Source organism: Loxodonta africana, chromosome 9 (genome assembly GCF_030014295.1).
Source record: "Loxodonta africana isolate mLoxAfr1 chromosome 9, mLoxAfr1.hap2, whole genome shotgun sequence".
Taxonomy (NCBI): domain Eukaryota; kingdom Metazoa; phylum Chordata; class Mammalia; order Proboscidea; family Elephantidae; genus Loxodonta; species Loxodonta africana.
The window spans coordinates 96,097,652-96,121,689 of NC_087350.1; the positions used below are offsets into that span (position 1 = coordinate 96,097,652).

Sequence of the window (24,038 nt, forward strand, 5' to 3'; positions counted from 1 at the left end):
TAGATAGGATAAGTAGGTGTCCTTTTTTATTTTTTTAAGTCATAAACTGTATATCTTTATTATTTGTGATAGTGTAATGGGGAATTAAATCTAATTTTTAATGGGGAACTAAATCTAATTCTTATGAAAAATGTAACTCCCAGATAAACAAAGGCAAAAGGTAAATCTTTTAATACTTAAAGAGAAAAACAAAAAAATCTTGTCAAATTAAAGTTCTCTGTAATAGTAGAGTTCTCAATGGTTTGCCCTTATTGATTTTTTTCTTTAGTATTTAGCAATTCACTGAAACTTTACAAAACATTAGAAATCTTCACAGTTTGTATATCTCTTTTTCTTGTATACATACATATATATAATAAAACAGTAAGGAGCTAACAGAAAAAGAGTTTTAGTGAGTCTACTAGTAATTTAAAGTGACATAGGAAAACTGAAAGGGAGAACTGAAAGTGGGAAATTCCTCGGTAGTAGAGGGACTGTTCTATCCCATATAAATAGCCCATACCCATGGAGGAAAGGCATTCAAACTCTTGAAACCTTCACTGGGTGCGCAGGTAGCGCTAGACAACCTTGTTCCTGTTTTCATCATGACCACCAGGTGCATCCTCCAAGTGGCTCTCCTGTTGAGCATCTCCACCACAGCTCTTGCCAGGAGCTACAAGTTGCTTCAGTTCCAACAAAGAAGCAGCAATTTGGCATGTCAGAAGCTCCTGTGGAAGCTGAATGGGGCCCCTGAGTCTTGCCTTGAGGACAGGATGGACTTCAAGATCCCTGAGGAAATTAAGCAACCAGATCAGCTCCAGAAGGAGGATGCTGCATTGGTCATCTATGAGATGTTGCTGCAGATCTTTGATATTTTCCTTGGAAATTTCTCACATACTGGCTGGGATGAGACTGTCATTGAGAACCTTCTAGCTGAGCTCTCTCAGCAGAGGGACCGTCTGGTGACAATCCTGGAGGAAAGTATGGAGGAGGAGAACCCCACCTCGAGAAACATCATGACCATTTTCCACCTGAAGAACTATTACTTAGGGATTGGCCAGTACCTGGAAGCCAAGGACTACAGCAGCTGTGCCTGGACAGTAGTTCAGATGGAAATCCTCCGAAACTTTTCCTTCATTAGTGGACTTACAGATTACCTCCAAAACTGAGGATCCGCCAGCTTGTGTACCTGGGACCGGACCGTGCTGACAACAATGTCAGGCATTCTTCAACCAGCAGAGACTCTTCAAGTGACTGACAGCAAATGCACTGCCTTTGAAAGGACAGTTAAAGACTTTAAGCTTTTAAAATTAATTTATGAATTAAGTTATTTTTTATTCTTTATTTAAACTCTCACCTTGAAAAATAAATTATTTATGAAATGAAAGTCAACGTGGATGTTTTAATTTGAGTTTGATATTATGGATATCCATACCCATATTATGGATATTCATAGCCATCCATATTAAAAATTGCTGGGCATCTATTAGATGGTCTGTGTAAAATGTGCCTACAGAATAGTATAGTTTCTGGACACTGCCTTCAAGGAATTTAATATCCAAGGAAGACGTGGAAGATACAAGGTAAGAGATGATAAGGAAACCCAAACCTTATAAGGGAATAAATGTGACTTGGATCTATAGGGTGTTAAATGGGAAGAGGCAGGCAGGTGGCTCTGAAAGGAGAACCACTGCTTCTTCTCTGTACGCCAGGCTCTCTGGCCTGAAGTTGGGATGGTGGTGCAGTGGTTAAGAGCTATGGCATGCTATGGCTGCTAACCTATGAAGTCGGCAGTTCAAATCCACTAGCTGCTCCTTAGAAACCTTATAGGGCAGTTCTACTCTGTCCTATAGTGTCATTATGAGTTGGAATCAACTTGACAGCAATGAGTTTTTTTTTTTTTTTAGCAGTAGCCAGAGGAATGTGCCAGCTCTATCCCAATTATCTGCCCTCAGCAGGATTTTAAAACTCTGTGTGCCCGCTTTGTGTAAGGATGAGAAGTCCCAGGTACTTCCATGGCACTGTGTAGCAGCAGTGCCTTTATCATGCTCTCCAGGGGACAGCCCAGATGTTTGGGTCTCTTAGGGAGATAAGGTTCACCCTTCATTTCCATGGCACTGGTGCCATGGGGAGGGAGAATTTTGCTTTATCCCTCTGCCATCTGGCTAAGTTTTCTTTCCATTTTTCTAGAAAACTAAGTCAGCTCAAGGTCCTCCCTACCTTGCTCATACAGAATTCCAAGGACAGACTTGCCTACTGCTCTGCATCTCTGAAGCCATATACTCCCTAAGGCCAAATCCAAAACTTATTTGGCAGATGAAGTCCAGCGTCAGGCCAAACGAAAAACCAGGATGCATGGGAGAAAAGGACATTCAGGGTGGATAAAGAGGGCATGGACTTTTCCCAGGGCTTCCACTGGGAAAATACAGTTTTCTCAGGATCCCTTTTGGACACCTGGTCAGCATGTGCCAAATACCTGAGGCTTTGTCTTTGTACTGACCCCTTGAAAACTGGGGTTATCATTACTGTTAGTATCATTAGCAGCTGCCATTTACTGAGAGCTTCTAATGAAACGGGCACCGTGCTCAGGTCTTAGGTACAGAATCGGATTTAATCCTCTTTACAAACGCCCCTCAGGTTGACATAATTGCGTTATTTTCATTTTACAGAAAGGAAACTAAGTCTCCAGGAGGTTTGGTAACTGCCCTGAGGTCACATAGATAGTGAACAGAGGTTAAAAAAAGTACAAAGGGAAGATTCATAAAAGCCCTTATTTGTATCTAGACTTTTTTTTTTTTTCTTAGAGTAGTACAGAAGTCTGAGTTCCTTTTAAAGGAGTCAGCCTTTGGGAGAAGAAATCTGTGTCCGTCAAGAGTTGCAGAGATGATACTGTTATGCAGACAGTAAACTCTGGACTCCCTCTTCTGACTGAAGGCGAGTATCACATGGACTGTGGCACCAAGAAGTGCCATCCTGGTGGGCTGCTGCCATTATCTTCAGGCTAACCAAGGCCCCCATAAAACAAGATCTCCTTTTTCTCCCAGTTCCCAACATGCTATTCCATATCCCAGCTCTGCCAAAAGCCCTTCCATAGCAATGCTCCTTTTTGCCTGGGAGTCAAGGACAAGATCAGCATGTAGGAAAAGACTAGGCAGGGTTTAGAGCAGCCAGAAGATGCTAAAGAAGTACTCTCTCAGCAATGGACCCTGACTGGACCAAATAGCTGACCTGACCCAGAAACCGAGAGGTTGGGGGAGCCTTTGGAAGGTCTGCCCAGTCTTTGTGCTGGGGATAAGGAAGACAGGAGGAGGCTTTTCCTGCAGAATTATAAATAACTGTGCCACAGCTGAGCACGTTGGCCCATCTAGAACATCAATGGCACAGCTATCACCACTAGAAATAAATGGTAATTAAAATTAATTTTGCTGAAAATGGGGTAGGCTACCCTGCAGATACATTTGTGAGCATTTGCATATGTTAAACAGATAGCCCACCACCCTACTGCCATTTTGTCATACTGTGGTGGCTTCTGTGTTGCTCCGATGCTGGAAGCTATGCCACCAGTATTTCAAATACCAGCAGGGTCACCAATGGTGGATAGGTTCAGCAGAACTTCCAGAATAAAATAGACTAGGAAGAAAGGCCTGACAATGTACTTCTGAAAATTAGCCAATGAAAACTCTAAGGATCACAACACAATATTGTCCAATGTAGAGCTGAGAGATGAGCCCTGAAGGTTAGAAGGCACTTAAAATACACAATAGCTACAACAGTGGGCTCTAACATGCCAATGATGGTGCAGGACCAGGCAACATTTCATTCTCTCATACACAAAGTCACCATGAGTTGGGGCTGACTTGACATGTATTTGGTGTGAAACTGTTATTACCTTAGCTGGGAACAGAATACCTCTTAGGGAGAGAATATTCTTTAAAAAAATATTTTATGAAGCCTCTTGAGATGTAAGACAAGATCTTGAAATTAAGGATATAGCAACCAAAAAGACAGTAAATGCCTATAGCATGTTTCTGTATGCCTGCTTGTTTCTGAGAAGGAAAGAAACAGAGAAAAGTATGGTGTGATGCTCTCTGGCATAAATAAGGCAGGCAGTGAAAAATTCCTGGTGGGGGTGAAAAAAGGACTTTTAAGAAGAGGGATGTTTCACCTGCAACTTGAAATTATGTGCACTGATGTGATGAAACCCTCTCCTCCTTGTCCTCCAATCTTCAGTAAAGACCGCTACCCACATAAAGCCTTTATGTATATAGAATTTCCCTGTGCGAATCGTAGAAAGTGTTCGGGCCGATGTCTGACATAGTGTGGGGAAGCAAGCACAGGATGGCCAGACCTCCATAAATGAACCAAATTAGTGGGGACAGAAGACAGACCTATGGCAGCAGAACCATCTTCTTTCCTGCCACACCCTCCACCCCCACCCTGGGGTCCAAGGAAATCATGGAGAGAACACTATGCTACCACAAGACACAGATTCAGACGTGGAACAGTTTTATCTAGCTCTTAACAGGTAGGAATACCCCACTAACATCCAAGTTACATACAAATATGTAAATATTGCCTAAAGGTAAGGATATACAGATACAGGGTAATAGCAACATATATGTGTACGGTACTTTTTTTTTTTTTTTACAGTGAAAGCTGATGCTTAGGTACTTTAGATGGCAGTGGGCACTTTTAATATTCGATATTTTCCCTGTGGAATCCTTCAGTATTGCAACTGCAGGCTTGAATTTTTTCTTCTGTTCTTTCAGGTTGAGAAATGCTGAGAGTGTTCTGCCCTTTTGGTTTTCTACCTCCAGGTCTTTGCACATATCATTACAATACTTTACCCTGTCTTCTTGAGCCCCGCTTTGAAATCTGTTCAGTTCTTTTACTTCATCATTTCTTCCATTTGTTTTAACTACTGATGTTCAAGTTTCAGAGTCTCTTCTGACATCCATTTTGGTCTTTTCTTTCTTTCCTGTCTCTTTAATGACTTTTTACTTTCTTCATGTATGATACACTTGATGTCATTCCACAACTAATCTGGTTTTTGGTCATTAGTGTTCAACCTGTCAAATCTATTCTTGAGATGGTCTCTAAATTCAGATGGGATATACTCAAGGTCATACTTTGGCTGTCCTGGACTTGTTCTTATTTTCTTCAAACTTGCATATGAGCAATTGATGGTCTGTTCTGAAGTCGTCCCCTGGCCTCGTTCTGACTGATGAACCTGGTGCTTATAGGCATTTTCTCTACATTTGTTGCAGCGATGCTTATTGAACCTAAAACATAAACTGTTTTTATGAATTTATCCTTTTGTTTTCAATGCTAACTGTTGCTTTTTAAACATCAGTTTAATTGCCAAAAATCTCCAGGGATAGTTAGCTTAAAACAGTCATACTACAAGATTGGGCTAGAAGTGCCAGTACAGAGAGGCATACTTTCCTAATTTACTGGCATCGAAATAATCAAAAGGCATTGACCTCGACTTGATGGAGAGTACTCCAGAAACTTGCTCCCCTCAAGCAGTTACCAGCAAATCAGTAAATTCTGCTTCAATTGATATTCTGTTTCCAAATTCATGCTTTGCTTTATAATTCTCTGTGTAGCGTGTTCTTAGGAAACTCAAAATGTATGCTGAATTATATCCGAACAATTAGCCTAGCAATTAAAAAAATGAGGATCACTTCAAAAGATCCTCTTAAGAGAAAAAAAACAAACCATATCACAGAATGGGAGAATATATTTGCAAGTCACATATCTGATAAAGGACTTGTATAAATACATCAAGAGCCCTCAAAACTTAGAGAACAAGTAATCCAATAAAAAATGAAGATTTAAGCAGACACTTCACTGAAGAAGATCTACAGATGGGAAACAGTACAGGAAAAGATGCTCAACCTCATTAGGTATTACGGAAATGCAAATTAAAACCACTATGGACACCGAACCAAAAAAAAAAAAAAAAGAAACCAAATCCTATGCCATGGGGTCGATTCCGACTCATAGCAACTCTATAGGACAGAGTAGAACTGCCCCTTAGGGTTTCCAAGGAGCGGCTGGTGGATTCAAACTGCCGGCCTTTTAGTTAGTAGCCATAGATCTTAACTACTTGGCCACCAGAGCTCCTATGGGCCAACACTACTCCCCTACTAGAATGGCTCAGGTTAAAAAGACTGACCACATCAAGCTTTGGCAAGGATGTAGAGCAACTGGAGTTCTCATACACTGCTGGTTGGAACCAAAAATGGTACAACTATTTTGGAAAACAGATTAACAGTTTCTTAAAAAGTTAAACATACACCCAAAGGTCAGCAGTTCAAATCTACCAGCTGCTCCTTGGAAACCATATGGGGCAGTTCTACTCTGTCCTATACGGTCACTGTTAGTCCGAATCTACTAGATGGCAATGGGCTTGGGGTTTTTTTTTTTTTTCATATGACCTAGCCATTCCACTGTTATTGTTAGTTGCTATCGAATTGATTCTGAATCATGGTGACCCCAAGTGTGCAGAGTAGAACTGCAGTCCATAGAGTTTTCAAGGCTGTGACCTTTCAGAAGTAGGTCGCCAGGTGTTACTTCCAAGACGCTGCTGGGTGGGTCTGAACCACCAACCCTTCTGTTAGTAGTCCATTGCTTAACCATTTGTGCCATCCAGAACTCCTAGCCATTCCACTACTAGGTATTTATCCAAAAGAAATGAAATTTCCATGAAAGACTTGTACTTGAATGTTTGTAGCCACTTTATTTGTAACCAAACTGGAAACAACTGAGATGTTCGTGATAGACAAATAAATTTTGCCTACTGTAAAGAAATTGTAATATATTCATACATGAAATACTACTCAGCAATCAAAAGGAATGAACCACTGATAGATACAACAACACGAATGAACCTCAAAATAATTATGCTGAGTGTAACCCACTGCCATCAAGTGGATTCTGACTCATAGCAATCCTACAGGGCAGAGCAGAACTGTCCCATAGGGTTTCCAAGGCTGTAAATCTTTTTTTTTTCCAATTTTTTTTTTTAATGAACTTTAGGTGAAGGTTTACAAAACAAACAATTTTCTCATTAAATAGTCAGTACACACATTGCTCTATGACATTGGTTAACAACCCCACAACATGTCAACACTCTCCCTTCTTAACCCTGGGTTCCCTATTACCAGCTTTTCTGTTCCCTCTGGCCTTCCAGTCCCTGCCCCAGGGCTGGTGCTCCCCTTTAGTCTTGTTTTGTTTCATGGGCTTGTTCAATCTTTGGCTGAAGGGTGAACCTCAGGAGTGGCCTCATTACTGAGTTGAAAGGGTGTCAGGAGCGAGGGCCATACCCTCAGGGTTTCTCCAGTCTCTGACAGGCCAAGGCTGTAAATCTTCAGGAAAGCACACTGCCACAGATTTCTTCCATAGAGTGGCTGGTGGGTTTGAATCACCAACCTTTCTATAGGCAGCTGAGCGCTTTAACCACTGCACCGCCAGGGCTACTTATGCTGAGTATAAGACAGACAAAAAAAAAAAAAACCCTACATTCTGTATTTTTCCATTTATATAAAATTCTAAACAGGCAAATTAATCTATAGTGACAGAAACTAGATCAGTGATAGCATGCGTGTGGTTGGGAGGAAGGAGAAAGATGGAGAGATTACAAAGGGGCACGAGGAAACTTTTGAGAGGACATAGGTATGTTCACTATCTTGATTGTGGTGATGGTTTCAGGGAGTGTATACATTTCATTCCATCATGCAGGCAACATTTCATTCTGTTATACACAAAGTTGCTATGAGTCGGAGACAACTGGATGGCTACTAACAAAAACAACATACATAAGTCAAAACTGAGCAAATTGTACACTTAAAACAAGTGTAACTTATTATATAGCAATTATGCCTCATTAAAGCTCTTAAAATAGGGTTATCTTTGTTATATTAATGAGATGGTATCAATTTAGGGTGTGTCTTAAGTCAATCTCTTTTGAGACAGAGCAGAGACGAGAAGGGGTAAGACAGATGCTGAGACACATGGATATCTCCAAGGAACCAGGAAGCAGAAGCTGAAGAGACAAGGACCTTCCTGCAGAGTTGAGAGAGAGAGAAAGCCTTTCCCTAGAGCCAGCACCCTAAATTCGGACTTCTACCCTCCTAAACTGTGAGAAAATAAATTTCTGTTTGTTAAAGCCAAAAAAAAAAGCTCTTAAAAAATAAAAAAATATATATAATATATTAATTAAAAAAGAAAGAAAATGGAGTCCAAGCACCTGTGTCCCTTTGTCAGGCTCCACATAAATTGCTTGATGTCTTAAGATCTAATAAAATTCCTAGATAGGATTAATTTGACAGACCCTTAGAAAATTACCTTATAAAAAAAAAATAGCCTAAGTTAATCATTGTCAGCAGTTAGATTATTAGAGGTTTTTATTTATGTTACATGCACAATAGTCCTTCATATTGTAAAACGTTGCCACAGAAGGTAATCAATATCCTTACACACCAAAACTCTGCAAAAGGCCCAGAGCACTTTACACATCAAGTACTGTACCAAGTACATTTCAAATTGCAGATTTCAAACCTGGTGCTGAAGGCAATTATTTTTTGGTTATATATTTACAATGCAAATATTTGCATTAATAACATGATGCAAAAATGACAATAAGAGAATACATTTCTTAAGGGACTCTGATAAGTGTGTTACATATGCCATTTTATTAAGCCTCCAGGGAACCCTATGAGGAAAGCAAGATTATCCTCTTTTTATAGATGAGAAATGGAAGCTCGGTGAGGTTCAGTAACTTGTCCAAGCCCACAGTTGAGAAAGAATAGAGACATACTTGGAATGTAGGTCTAACTCTGGAGACATTATGCTTAATATCCATAATTAACTACCTTTTGTTGCTGTTGTTGCTAGTTGACATTGAGTCAATTCGGACTTATGGCAACTTCATGTGTTACAGAGTAGAACTGCTCCACAGGGTTATCTTGGCTGTGATCTTAACAGAAACAAATCTCAAGGCCTATATTCTTTGGTACCTCTGTGTGGGTTCTAACTGCTAATCTTTAGATAGCAGTTGAGCACAAACCATTTGCCCCACCCAGGTACCTAATCATCTACTATCTTCCAAAACGTTATTTTATCCAACTAGACAGCATGGATGTCGTAAGTTGAGAAGGAACAAAAAGATCTATGACCCAGTGGTTCATGCAAGCTGGCACACTAGCTCCAGGCTTTGCTCTAAGTGCCACTATCGTCCAGTAGCCAGTGGGGACCTTTTCCAAAGGGTCTGCTGACTTTACTCAAGCAGCTGGTTTCCCTTCCATACCCATTCAGATGCGGACTGTCTCTCTATCTCTAAAGAAAATAGTACGGAATTTCCATTTGCTCCCTCGCCAGCCTCTAGAAAGAGTATTTTCCCTCAAGGGTTTTGGAGGCAACCGTCTGAGAATCGTGAGTCACAGTTTTCCCTGGCGAGTCTGCATTTCCTTCTCTCGACCACTATGTCTTTATCCCTTAGCGAGGAGGCTCTGTTTGCCGTTTCCCTTTTCAAGTCTGTCACCAGTTGCTTTCATTATCTCACAGGAAAGGGTAAGAACTAGAGGCCTACCTACACTGTTTAACAGAAACACAGCAAATTTCTCTTTCCCGTCACTTCCTGATTTAGCTCTTTTTTTTTTTTTTTTAATTGAAAATCCAGCAGTAAAACAAGTAGTTTTCAAAGCAGAAAATGACTTACTAATCCAAGAATGCATGAATTGGATATCTGTGGAGTTAAAAGTCCAGCTGTTAAAGAAAAAAAAGTTTGTCATATTCAAGTGGAATGTACATAGAATAATACAAACCTAAGAGCTAATGTGGGTTCTAGCTGTATAAGCTATGGCAAGTTACTTAAATTAGAGATAAACCCATTGCCGGTGAGTTGATTCCAACTCATAGCAACCCTATAGGACAGAGTAGAAATGTCCCACAGGGTTTCCAAGGAGCGCCTGGTGGGTTCGATCTGCAACTTTTGGTTAGCAGCCAAACTCTTAACTACTATACCACAGATAATCATATCCCAAAACCTTCATGACTGTTGTGAGAACTAAATGCAGTAACAGGATGTATGATGAGATCCAGCACAGGGTCTTGCCTATAGAAGATTCTCAATAAATAAAAAGCCTAGAAATTTCTTACACAAAATTAAATGGACTTCTGGAGCACCCTTCCAAAACTCTCACACAAAAAGCAAATGCATAGTAATTAGATGACTGAAAACAGTATTACACTCATAACGAGGTCTAAATGAATGTAATTTTCACCAAAGTCATATTTATAGACACAGGGAAAGTATATTCAGTATACATGATTACAAAGTATAAACCAGACATTTCTGAAATTCCAATGTCAACATTTTTATAAAGCGTTCCCCCCCCCCCCGAAATTTATTTAAGAAGCAAGACCAATTGTTTCACACATCAAAAAAGATAAGTAATGAAACAGGCCGTGGGGAAGGGTGAACAGGAAGGAGAAGCAGACTTTGTTGAGCTCCTGCCCTGCATCAGAGCTGGGCTCAGCTGTTTATCTATTACTCTGAACATCTGTTGTTGCCTGCCTGGCATCTAGGTCACCACCTACTGCTATCAAAGTTGGGCAATGCCCAACTCTGGAAATGGGTATTTGATCCAGCCTGGGCCACTGAGAGCACTGGTATCTCCATTGCTACAGTGGTTGGTCAAGATTAGATACGTGACCCAGGCAGAGGTCATGAGTAACAGGCAGGACTTTTGCTGGACCTGCCGAACTCCATCTGCCATGGCAGGTACCTGCTCCCCTGTAAGCCTGGAGCCAGGACTGCCACATCTAGCCACACAGCTTGTGCTCTGCACACTGGTGAGCCTGAAGTGTCCTACAATGGAAAAAAATGCTTAAGAAAGAAGACAGCTCAGAGCACAGCAGGAGGGAAAGAGAAACAGAAACATGTTCCCAAAGATTACTTCAGCCAAGCCTGAAGCCAGGTGACACGTTTAGGTTATTTGAGCCTTGAAATAGGGCTGAAGGGGATTGGAAAATAAATTAGAAAGCACCCACCCACTCACATACTTTTACCACCTTTTCAAGCAACCCAGCTGTACTTTTTCTTCACCCCAAATTTTGTGAAGGGTGTTCCAGATGTCTGCCTGGCCTTAGAAGTGTGGAGAGGTACTAGATACCCATACCATCTTGTCCCTTCCCTGCTCTTCCAGTGCTAGCTGATGTTTATGCCCTCACCAAGGTCAGGGATTTATGAAGCTGCTTACAACCTCACCACTGAATGCTTCAAGTTGGGGATTCGGCTGAATCTTTTTTTGGCTTTAACAAACAGAAATTTATTCTTTCACAGTCTAGGAGGCTGGAAGTCCAAATTCAGGGCACCAGATCCAGGAGAAACTCTTCTCTCTCCATTGATTCTAGGGGAAAGTCTCTGTCATCAACCTTTCCCTGGTCTAAGAGCTTCTCGGCTCAGGGACCCTGGGCCCAGAGGACACACTCCACTCCTGGCTCTTCTTGCTTGGTGGTAATGAGGTCCCCTCAGCTGAATCTTTATAGGAAGATAGCTAGGGCTTCAGAGTTAAATTGCCCTCTTCTTTCTATTTAAAAACTACATCTTCTTAGAGGTGCATATTTTGCCCTTCACTGCAATTCAGCAAACATTTCCTAAGTTCACACTGAATAGCAGACACTAGGTTAAAAGGTGGGCTTACAACTCAATGGCAACTAACAACAATTCCACCTTTAGAGAGTCTTACCAAAAAAACAAAAAAAAACAAACCCAGTGCCGTTAAGTCAATTCCGACTCATAGCAACTCTATAGGACAGAGTAGAACTGCCCCATAGAGTTTCCAAGGAGCGCCTGGCAGATTCGAACTGCTGACCCTTTGGTTAGCAGCCATAGCTCTGGTGAAATTCAGGCTCTGGTGGCAGAGGAAGATGGAATACCCTTTCTCCTTCTCCCCTAGCTACTACTTTCAGTAGGGGTGGAATGAAGTTTATAAACTCCCTTCCTCCTGAGAGAGGGACCACCCTCTCTGCCCCAGCTTCCTCTAGCTGCAGCAGCATGGAGCTCAGCACAGACAACTTAAACTGTCCTGAAAACACTGCCACAAAGCAAAAGTGTACATCAGTCAAATAAAATGTCATAGAAATCTTCAAAAGCTATTAGTCTATCCATTATATTTTCTGTAATCTTTATAAGTAGGTTAAAGGACAAAGCCAAAATCCACTGCCATGGAGTCGATTCCGACTCATAGTGACCCCATTGGACAAAATAGAACTGTCCCATAGAGTTTCCAAGGCTGTAAATCTTTACGGAAGCAGACTGCTACATCTTTCTCCCACAGAGTGGCTGGTGGGTTCGAACAGCCAACATTTTGGTTAGCAGCTGAGTGCTTAACCACTGTGCGACTAGGGTGCCTTCTTGTCAAGCACAATGCCTGGCATATGGTAAGTGTTCAATAAATGATAGCTCCACCCACCCCCTCTTTTCAGGCAATTGTTATGTATTATTCTCTTTACTTATTACATAGTTCCTCTATTATAAAATACCCCATTCCTACGAGTCGGAATCGACTCGAGGACACTGGGTTCTTTTGGGTGATGCTTAAATAGGATTTCATAAAATCTGTACAAAATCTCAAATAACTCATACAATTGTTCTTCTTTTATGTGTTTAAAAACAGCATGGTCATATAATTGTCTGGTCAATAAAATGGAACCCAGCTCAAAGCCTGTGGGTATCTAAAACATATTTGTAAAATGAGAAAATGGCCTAGACTCAATCTTATCTTCAAACTGATTCTAGAATCAATTCTATCTATCTTCCACATCCAATAAACTTTCTATCTCTCATTGTACAATTTCACAGCCATCATTGCCTGAATCCAGCCTTTCACTGGAAATATCACTAGGTTTGGTGCCTCTATACAGGACTTCTCGGCTGGCCCTCACTCCCCATCCCCTGGTAGCCCAGCCATATAAATGGCAAAATAAAAAAGATGACATCTTTAGATGTCTTATCACAGGGAGCTGTTACCAAGCGTAATGAGCCTCTGTCCCTTTTTCTGTCTTGCTTCCCTATCTGATCATTCCTTGGAAATGAAAAAACACAGGTAACTCACAAACTAAGTAAATGGGGACATTCAGTCACTAAACCTTCTAAAGGTTCTAAGTAATGATGATGGACTATCAAGCTGAGATAACTTCCAAGGAGACATTATCTCATTCACAGGTAGCAAGTTTTCCATCAACAAGTCTAAAACCTCTCCTGATTTTTTTTCTTCTGATTTGCTGGAAGTGATAACCGGTTGTAACACAAAGAGAAAATAGTAATGGAGAGAAATTGTGGAAGAACAAGTTACAATACTGATTTGTTGACCTCAATAACTGTTCTCATTGATCAACTTGGCTGAGACTTTCCCTGTGGAATGAGTTGTCCAGTTGCACCATACTAAGTGGTCACCTTTTTAAGTGGTCACCTACCTAGTCGTATGTGGAACACATTTTGTCTCCAGAAAAGAACGGGCTATCAGTGATCTGGACCACCATTAACTAAACCAAAATAGAAGGAATGTGTTTTCACAGGCTTTTCCCCAGGTCTGACCATACAGTCATAAGGTCTGCAGGTGCTCCAAAACAATGATCCTCAACCAGTTGTGATATTATTTCCTTCCAGGTCAGATAGCTAACTTAGGTGCCTACCATTTAGTCACAATACCCTCTTCATGTATCACATGTTTCTTAAGGCAGTATGTGAATTTCAAAAAATAGACTTGTCAGAGAGCAGATTAGAGATCTGAACATTAAAAACTTAATTTGCTCTAAAAACCCGTTGCTGTCGAGTTGATTCTGACTTAAATGGTTAGTAAATAGCAGAGGCAGAATTCAAAGGTAGGTAAAAATTTAATTGGTTAAGGCAATGGTACTATTCAGTAACTCTTTCATTGATTAACAGGGGGAAGGGTGGTGACTGTATTTAGGACACATTCCCATCAGTGACAACTGAGAAGTCCTTAATTTTCTCTGTATTTATATATACATTATTCATTTTGCACATGTAAACTGGACAGCTTATCACTACAGGACATTAAAGACAGGGTGCCTGCTTCAGGGAGTTCAATCTCATTGAAGAATATGGACAGTTACAAGGCAAGGTGATAAGTGCAATCACAGAGGCATGAGAGAGATGCTAAAAAACAGAGAACGGAGGGGAGTCCTTCTTAACTTCCAAGGTTGATTCCCTAGCTGGTGAAGCAGACACTAAATCACAGAGGCCAACCTGGTTTGATCACAGTGACAAGCCTGCCTTCACTCCCTCAGCCTGCTCAGGTCTTCTTTATTCCCACCCAACAATCCACATGCCCCCAAAGTAAAGACGAGAATTTCAGCAGTCGCCCTCAGAGCACTTCGAGCTGAAAGTGATAGGAACTCAACTCCAACCACCTTAAATAAATAACAGATTATTGGGAGGATGGAATTACTCAGAGATAGCATTAAAGTAATTGCTGCAGGAAGGGCAGTTTGAGGACCTCAAGAACAAGAACTGGAGACTCAATCCTACCAGGACTCTTTTCTGTCCTCCTCTTATTATGTTTCTCCCTGGCTTGGGACATGGGTGGTGGGCAACTCTGGTATCATATCCTTATTATATATATATCATCACTAACCCCTGAGTTGCTGTAAGATAGTATTTTCATCATTTTTAAGAAGAGAAAACTGAGTAGTACAGAATTAAGTAATTTGCTTTAAGTTCAGTGGTTAGTAAAGAAAAAAAAAAAAAAAACCGGGGGAGAATTCAAGGCCAGGTTGGTCTTTCTGACTCCAAAACTACTTCAGTATAATACACAGCCTGTTAACCTCTGTTGAATAAGTAAACACGTGAATGCATGCATTATAGATTTGAGTGAAAAGTGAACCCTTTTTAAAATTCCCTTTTATTCCACTCTAGGCAATCTTTGTCCAATCTCCTGGCTGCAAGTAATTTTATTTTGCCATAAAAAAAAAAAAAATTTTTTTTTTTTAATACATGATCCCCCAGAACTGAGATAGCCCCAGCCAAAAAGAAACAAAATTCCAAAGACTCTGTTCTGGCTTTAATGGGTACAGACTCTGCCAGGAGATCATCAAGGGCTCCCCAAGAGGAAGCTCACCACGAGAGATGGGGGAGCCTGGGCTGGTGGCTGAGCACCACACAAAAGGGGAAAAAGCTTCTTCTGGGCACTTTGTGTGACTGAGAATCCATCTCTCTTGACCCAGTCATCCTTACTTTTGAGGTATGCATTGGAAATAATAGCTAAATGTGGATACACACTTAAAACTTTCAGCATTACAAGTCAGGTCTATAGTGGTAAGTGGTCACAATAGTTAGCCAATGTAGTCGTGTTAGGGGGTATCCTCTTATATTACCTGTCTAATCCCTGAGAGACTTCTGTTGGGCTATGGCCCCGGCACTGCAGCAACAATAGGAGGGCCTCTGACTTGGCAGTGTTATTGATCGGCAACATTAAAAAGGGCAACAAGGAATGGGCCCAAGGAAGGATCAAATCTTCCAATTACCTGTGTTTATATGAGTTGGAAGAAGAACTGGCTTTTGGTGCATCTAAACTATATGAGAGAAAGGGAGTATCCCACAGGAACACTCTAGGAATAGGTTGTATGAAGAGAGCACTCTTGGGATAGGTCATATGAAACTTGAATCAATTAGCTTAAAAATCATAAAACGATGTGAAGTTCCTGGTTCAAGATGGCAGATAACCTCTATCTTTTACCTCTTCCTTTTTGAAATAACAGTAAACAAGTTGTTATAGATGATTCATGAGATAATGGCAAATGTGAATAAAATAAAAAATAGAGATTTAAATTATCATTTATACTCATATTTATTCTCACAAGTGTATTATTAAATTATACTTATAAGGTTACCAAGGAAGCTCTGATGACACAAACAGTTAAGTGCTTGGCTGCTAACAGAAAGGTTGGCAGTTCAAACTCACCCATTGGGTCCGCAGGAGAAAAACCTGGCAATCTACTTCCGCAAAGATTACAGCTAAGAAAACACGATGGGGGCAGTTCTACTCTGTTTCATGGAGTTGCGATGAGTCCAAAGCAACTCAATGGCACCCAACAACAATAATATAAAGTTAACAATGAAGAATGAAAATAATATAACTTTCTGTTAAGGATGCGGAAACCCTGCTGGCGTAGTGGTTAAGAGCTACAGCTGCTAACCAAAAGGTAGGCAGTTCAAGCCTACCAGGCACTCCTTGGAAACCCTATGGGGCAGCTCTACTCTGTCCTATAGGGCCGATACGAGTTGCAACCGACTCGATGACAACGGGTTTGTTTTGTGTTTTTGTTAGGAATGTGTTCTGCTACAAGTAATAAATAACCTTATTAGCAGTAACTTGAACAGTTGTGTCATTGTTAGGTGCCATCAAGTCGGTTCTGACTCACAGGGACCTTACGTACAACAGAATGAAACACTGCCCGATTCTGCGCCATACTCACAATTCTTGCTATGTTTGAACCCATTGTTGCAATCACTGTGTCAACCTATCTCACTGAGAGTGGTTTATATTCCTTATCTACAATAGATCCATAAGTAGGCAGCTAGAGCAGTAGTATCTGGGACTCGGTGCTCTCTTTCTTCTCTTATCATTTTTATTGCATCACTGTCATACTTGTCACCTCATGTTCTCATAACATGGCTGTCACATCTCCAGGCAATGCCTCTATGTTTTAGCAAAAAAGGAAAATGGATGCTTTCCCAGAATTCCTCATCTTCCAAATGGAGGCTGGGGAGTATTTATAGCTGGACACACTGTCTCTGTTTATAAGGAAGAAGGAATGGAAAATAGGTAAAAGTTTAAAAAAAAATTATATCTTTAACAATACTCAACAAAATTTGGGAGAAAAGAGGTGAGTGGTAGCAATATAGATAAGCTACGTTTATTATCTTTCAGAACATGAAATCAAAAGACTTTCAGTTCTTTTAGAACAGAAGTCAAAATTTACACCGAGATCCTGGTGTCTTAAAAATACTTGACCATTTTGGCCTCCAGGTGCTCTGTTAACCCAGAACTGAAACCATTCCCGAAAATTAGACAGGACTATGAAATAAACAATACACGTGAGGAGTGTGCTTCTCAGTTCATTCAGATATATGAAACCAAATGGGTGGCTTTTGTCTGGAAGCAGGATGAGAAGGCAGGAAAGGATAGGAACTGGTCAAATGGACATACGGAACCCGGGGTGGAAAGGGGGAGTGTGCTGTCACATTGTGGGGATTGCAACTAATGTCATAAAACAATATGTGTATATATTTTTGTATGAGAAATTAACTTGAGCTGTAAACTTTCGCTTAAAGCACAATTAAAAAAAAAAAACTTGCCCATTTTTTGCCTTAGGTTTAAAATTCAGCTGTTAAAATTTCATTGCTTTGTCTCAAATGTTTGTGAATTGATTTAAATGGCCACAGGGAGCAGGTATTTTAGCTATGTAGACCTCAATGGAAGGAGCTCTGGTGGTGCAATGGTTAAGCGCTTGTTTGCTCACCGAAAGGTCAGTGCTTTGCACCTACTAGTGACTCCTCGGGAGAAAAGGCTTGGCAATCTGCTCCCGTAGAGATGACAGCCTAGGAAACCCTATGGGGCAGTTCTACTCTGTCTTATAGAGTCACTGTGAGTTGGAATCAACTGGACAGCAAACAAAAACAACAGACCTCAATGGCAGGCAGCGGTGGTTCAGTGGTCGAATTCTTGCCTCCCACGCGGGAGACCTGGGTTCAATTCCTGGCCAATGCGCCTCAAGTGCAGCCACTATCCATCTGTCGGTGAAGGCTTATGTATTGCTGTGATGTTGAACAGGTTTCAGTAGAGGTTCCAGCCTATGACAGACTAGGAAGAAAGGCCTGGCAATCTACTTCTGAAAACCAGCCCATGAAAATCCCATAGATCACAATGGAACATTGTCTGATCTGCAACTAATCACAAGGATGATGCAGGACTGGATAGCATTTTCTTCAGGTGTGCATGGGGACACCATGAGTCCAGGCCAACTCTGCAGCAACTAACAATAACAAAAATACTTAAACGTCTCTAAATTTGGTCTGTCTACCTGAAAGCAGGTTTTGATAAGGCCTAGGGAAAGTGACTGTGAGGGCGCGTGAAGGATAACATAAGGGATCCCAGCCCAGATGGAGAAAGAGTACAGACAGAAAGAAGAGAGATTAAAAAATAAACATGGGCTTCATAAAGATTTTCCAGGGCCAGTTCGAAGAATCAGAAAATGGAAGCTCTAAGCTCAGTCCCTTTGATGTCCTTTCTTCTCAGTTTTCCTCTCTGTAAAGTGAGAATAAGAATGCCTACTTTTAACTTATTTTGAAAGAATTTTCTTTTTTAGAAAGATGTAGGAAATTATCTGTAAAATGCGCTATGAATGTCAAACACCGTCCATTAGCCTTGAAAAGCAGCCGGTGGTCACTGACTCCATGTTTTAAATGTAATAATAATACGAAGAAGAAAATACTCAACATTGGGAAAAGAAACAAGCACTGAATACAAAATAACATAATTTTCGGGTATGCTATTCAAATATTTAGCAACAACTGACATTGGCGGGAAAGAGAAAACAGCTACCAAAAGCTTAAAAGTCGGTGTTCCCCTTTGTATTGAGCTCTGTATAAAAAAAATACAGAACTCTCTCCTAAACAAATAATTAGACAGATTTTGAAAAGGTGCTTATACAAATATGTCTATTGGAGCAGAATTTACAATGTCCAGAATTTGGGAATAAAATATAAATTTATAACTATAGAAGATGAACTAAACAAATTATGCTAAGGTTTCAAATGGAATACTATATAGCTACTAACAATGATTAAGCCATATCTTTACGTACATAGAAGTATTTCAAAGCCAACATACTATTAAGTGACAAAGCCAACATTTAAAACTCTGTGCAGAGTATAATCTCATTTTGTGAGAAACTAGATGTGCGTGTGCATAAAGTCTAGAATTATGTACATTAAAATAATTAAGTGACTGTGGCTGCGAGATAGATTTATGAATGGATTTCCTTAGTCGTATCTTTTCTGTGTCTTATGTTTAACAACGAGCAGGAAATACTTCTATAATCATTAAATAATAATAAAGCCATCTCGGCTTTAAAGACTAAAATATGTTGTCTCCAGTCTTATCACAATTCTAATGAATCACTGGCCCTACCTGTATCTTGACACTCCATATACTACACAGAGCCGCTGATAGCCATGAAAGAAAACTCTGCTTGATATAGTTATAAGTCCAGGCAACCTAATTTCGGACAATCACATAAGGGTAATATGTTATATCTCAATGTAATTTTAAAAACATAATTACCCACACACAAGCTTTCATCATAGAATATACAGGAGGCTTGGACACTTTTCCTTTCTCCTCCACTAGCTTGTTCGTTAGCTTTCCTTGAGTTGGCCCCTAACTCATGGGAACCCCATACATATCGGAAGGAAAGGCTGCCCAGTCCGGCACCATTCCCATGATCGGGTGTGAATCAGACCACAGTGACGCATAGGGTTTTCACTGGCTGATTTTCAGAAGTAGATTGCCAGGCCCTTCTTCCTAGTCTTAGTCTGGAAGCTCCATTGAAACCTGTTCAGTGTCATAGCAACACACAAGCCTCTCCTGACAGGTGGATGGTGGCTACAGATGAGGTGCATTGGCCAGGAATCAAACTCAAATCTCCTGGATAGAAATGGAGAATTCCACCACCGAATCACCAGCTAGCGAGTTCGGGCAAATCAGTCTGTAGGGCTTCTTAGGCACCCAGTGAAGATTTCAGAGGCTTGAGCTCAGATGAATTTTAGCTCTATCACTCAAAGATTTTATATTTTATCTGCTTTCCATCTCTCTTTAAGATTGTAATTGAATGTAAAGGACTTTTTCTGCTTGTTTAAAAAAGGCAGTTTCTATTAATCTAAAATTGAAGGTCTGGATTAAAAAAAGAATTCATTTGAACCCTAACTCTAACATTTATAGATTATGTGACCGTGGACAAATGTCTTAACCTTTCTGAGATTCAGCTTCCTTACACCTAAATCTGTCGGCACAATTCCCAATACATAGAATGTACTTGGCAAATGTTAGCTATTGTTATAACTGGCTAAATCGGTCACTTACCTCTGCTCAAACACAGATTAAACTCTAGTAATGAGAGACTATGTAAGATTGAGAGGAGGAAAACCGAAAAATTATTACGAGCATCCGTGTACCTGTCTCCATTATGTTAAATACAAATAGACTTTCAAGCTGATGAGAAGCAGGAATTAAAGACTTGACGGAGAAAGGAGGAGAGGGTGCTACAACCAGAATTTCCTGGGTGCCATCAAAGGAATTCTTCATACACAGGAACTTGAGGGTCATCTTCTCTTACTGTTAGGAAAAGCCATTTGTTTTAAAATGTTTAACAGCAACCACAATTTAGAGCGCTCTAATGAAATCAGCTCTTTATGTCAGGATAGCTGTTAAACATCAGTTTCACTGAAGTATTCATTTCAGTGGACTCTATCCTTTTCCATTCAAAAGTCTTCCTCAATAAATTGCATGGAAACGGTTTTTATACCCAGGCTTGTACAAAAAATTTTAAAAAGCAGCACTTTCAGGTGCTCTTGTAATTTAATCCCTAAATTCTGAATATCAATGGAGAGCAGGGGATTTACCAAATATGTGATGAAGAGCTATGTTTTCAGGTCCTTTCTTTTTGGCAGGAACTATTGTTTCAATTGAAAAAAAAAAATACGGAAACCCAGGGGGCAATCATGAGCTAAGACCTGGAAAATAAAACTGAAAGAAAAGGCTGGAACAAGAAGTGGTTATCATTTTCAAGGCTACAGAGGGGGGAAGTGGTTTTCCACTGCTGACTAAGCAAAGCACATGCACCACATTAGCGTGGAGGGCAGACAGCAGCAATACCAAGAGACAATGGCTCCCCTTTTTCCTTCATGGCAAAGTAGGTGCTTGCTGGCCCTGCAGTTAGAATTGCTTTGTTTAGGATTTTGAAGTCATTTCACATTTCAGAAAATAGTTTTCTCATTCCATGTGTGACTTCTCACAACCATACAGAAAGATTTGCCCATCTAACTCTCTCAGGTTCCTCTTCCATAAAGATGGACCTTATCAGGTTGTGGGACTTCCCCAGGAGTTAGAAGTTTGATTGGAAATCACTATCTCAGAATTTTTGGTGTTACAAATTGCTGTTTTGTTTTGTTTTTTATAAATATATTTACAGTAAGTAATAGCAATAAAAAAAAAAAAGTTGCCATAGAGTTGATTCTGACTCATGGGACCCCGTGTGTATCAGAGAAGAACTATGCTTCACAGGGTTTTCAATGGCTAATATTTTGGAAGTAGATTGGCACATCTTTCTTCCGAGATGCCTCTGAGTGGACTTGAAACCAGTCTTTCAGTTTGTGGCCAAGCACATTACCCATTTGCAACACCCAGGGACGTATTTACAATATCTGTTGTAAAAACAGTACTGACCTGGAGAAATTACCTCGTCATTCTTTCCAGCCTCCTCTTTAGTCAGCTTGTGGTAAAAAAAAAAAAAAAAAATCCTTTGCCGCTGAGTTGATTCTGACTCATAGCAACCTTATAGCACAGAGTAGAACTGCCCCATAGGGTTTCCAAGGAGTGCCTGGTAGACTTGAACTGCCAACCTTTTGGTTAGCAATCATAGCTCAACCACTACACCACCAGGGTTTCCTTGTGGTCACCATTCAGGTTTAATTTACCCTCATCCACTCCAGACTTAAATGCTGCTTCATTCATACTCCAGCAAACAAGACACATACCTAAGCTATCTAGTATTTACATGGCGATGGCAACTCACCTTTCTTCCATTCCTTGGCAGACATTGCTAGCTGATTACAGCACTCCCTCCACCTAGGCCAGCTGAAGCCTCAGAATCCTTCTCACTCTAGGGGAACGGTACCAACTGATTTGGAATTAAACCTCCTTGTCATCTCCGATTCAGAACATGGTCCCCATAGCCTTGTAGCTCCTCTATCCGATCTGCCCATTGTGAGGTCCTGGGAACATTTTAGAAAATGAAGCAATATTTAGAAATGTCTGATTATCTTCTATATTATGTTTTATATTAGTCCTGTATGTTTTCTTCAGGAGAGGTCCTCTTGTAATCAGTACTCGATCCCATGTTATTGATATCCAGTGATAACAATTTTCCGTTGTGTAACCTGTTGAGCTGCTTTAATCCACGCAGTGCTGTCTAGTAGATTACTCTGCAGTAATGGAAATGTCTTCTGTGCTACCCAGAATAGTAGACAAAAGCCACAGGTGGCTGTTGAGCACGTGAAATGTGACTAGTGTGACTGAGGCATCGACTCGTAAATTTCATTTCATTGAAAATAATTCGAATGTAAATAGCACATGCTGCTGGCAACTATCACATTGGACTGTGCAATTTTAGATTCCCACGAATGATTGGGCGAGAGGAAAAACAAAGGAGAAGGCAACTTTCTGAAGTTATCTTGGCACATTCTTGATGTAAAACACAATTTTCATGAAAACAATGTTTATCACATGACAGAACCAAAGAGCAGGACTCTCAGTGAGGCATCGCCTGATTACCCCATAAAATTACCCTATATCCTGCTTCTCTGCTTTAGTTTCCTCCAGAGCACTAGTCACCTTCTGACAGACAATGAATTTAGTTTTTTATGGCCTGACTTCCTCTTATAGAATGTGAGCTTCACGAGGACAGACATTTTTGTCTACTTTGCTCACTGCTATCTCCTCAGAGTCTAGCACCTCACAGACTTTCTCTCTTTCTCCACACACACACACACACACACACACACACACATACACACACACACACACACATACCCCACACTCAATGAATGGCTGTGCCCAGGGAATGCGCGTCCACTTGTGTGACAGGTATCTAAGGAATCACCAAATGGCTGCCTCAGTTAAGGATAGTCTGTGCCCTCAGGGAGCTGTTACAGGAATGTCAAGTGGATCTACCATGTTTTGAGGGCCTTAGGGGCCCAGGAAAGGATTTCTAAAGTTGGGCTTTGGGAAATAAAGAATTAATTGAAAAGAACAAAAACAATCCTGCATTTCCTTTCTTGGGCTTACTAAAGAACTATTAGAGCACATCCCATAGATCCCTTAGGCTACTATAGGCTACATTTTATGGGCATAGTTTTATTCAATCATTAACCCTTTCTCACTAAGACACAGAGGTCTAACTCTGGCTATGTATTAAGACCCACAGTGGAGCTTTAAAAATGCATATTTGGGGTACCCTATCTCAGATCCTCAGGATTTCCAGGGGTGAGACTTAGGCCTGCAGAGTTATGTGAAATCAGAATTGAAAAGCATTGCCCTAAGTGGAAAAATTAGACTATAATACAGCCACAAAATAAAAGCAATAATAATTCAATCTTGTTTAAAATGTCGATTCAGAGGTATTTTCAAATCCTACCTATAGTGACTCAGAATCAGCACCTTAGAAATTAATTTTCACCAAAATATAAATGCATCCTGCACAGCACTAGTTAGAAATCTGCCCTTGGATATCAGAAAGCAAAGAGTTTACAGTACTTAAGCTTTGTTTTCTAGTAAGTAAGAGAGCTAATTACAACCCAGGGGCATGTGCCTAGATATACTTAAGTTCCTGAGTTGTGAACCCAGTGACTGATTATTTCAACAGGCAGCGGCAGGTAGGGGAGGAATGAGCAATGACTAGAGGTCAGAAAATCTGGCTGGCAGTACTAGGACTTGACTGTTTTTTGCTGTGTGACAGGGTAGTCACCAAATCCCTCTAAGCCTCAGTGTCCTTAATTATAAAACCAGACCAATAATATCTACCATTCTTACTCATTAGGAAGATTAAATGAGACACCAAACAAAATCCAGTGCCATGGAGTCGATTCTGACTCATGGCGACTCTATCGGATCGAATAGAACTGCTGCATAGAATTTCCAAGGCTGTAAATACTGCCATACCTTTCTCCAGCTGGTGGGTGCCAACAG

The 24,038-nt window shown here is 40.5% G+C and overlaps 1 protein-coding gene and 1 long non-coding RNA gene across 2 annotated transcripts in view; one reads left to right on the top strand and one right to left on the bottom strand.

Annotated features, from left to right (window-relative positions):
- Positions 1–419: 419 nt before the first annotated feature.
- On the top strand, positions 420–3,401 carry IFNB1 (interferon beta 1). Its single transcript, XM_003407336.3, has one exon. It carries the CDS (start codon positions 585–587, stop codon positions 1,146–1,148), a length of 564 nt encoding a protein of 187 aa, XP_003407384.2. The 5' UTR covers positions 420–584; the 3' UTR covers positions 1,149–3,401.
- A 160-nt stretch (positions 3,402–3,561) lies between these two features.
- The window catches only part of LOC135232313 (uncharacterized), a 31,101-nt gene continuing 10,624 nt past the window's right edge, over positions 3,562–24,038 (bottom strand). Inside the window, exons 2-3 of the long non-coding RNA XR_010322851.1 lie at positions 21,868–22,066; positions 3,562–5,261 (exon numbers count right to left, since the gene is read on the bottom strand). This is a non-coding gene — a long non-coding RNA (uncharacterized LOC135232313). The remainder of the gene's footprint in view (positions 5,262–21,867; positions 22,067–24,038) is intronic.

Excerpts from the sequence above, each read along its gene's own strand:
- IFNB1 (XM_003407336.3), top strand. The coding sequence starts at position 585 with ATGACCACCAGGTGCATCCTCCAAGTGGCTCTCCTGTTGAGCATCTCC.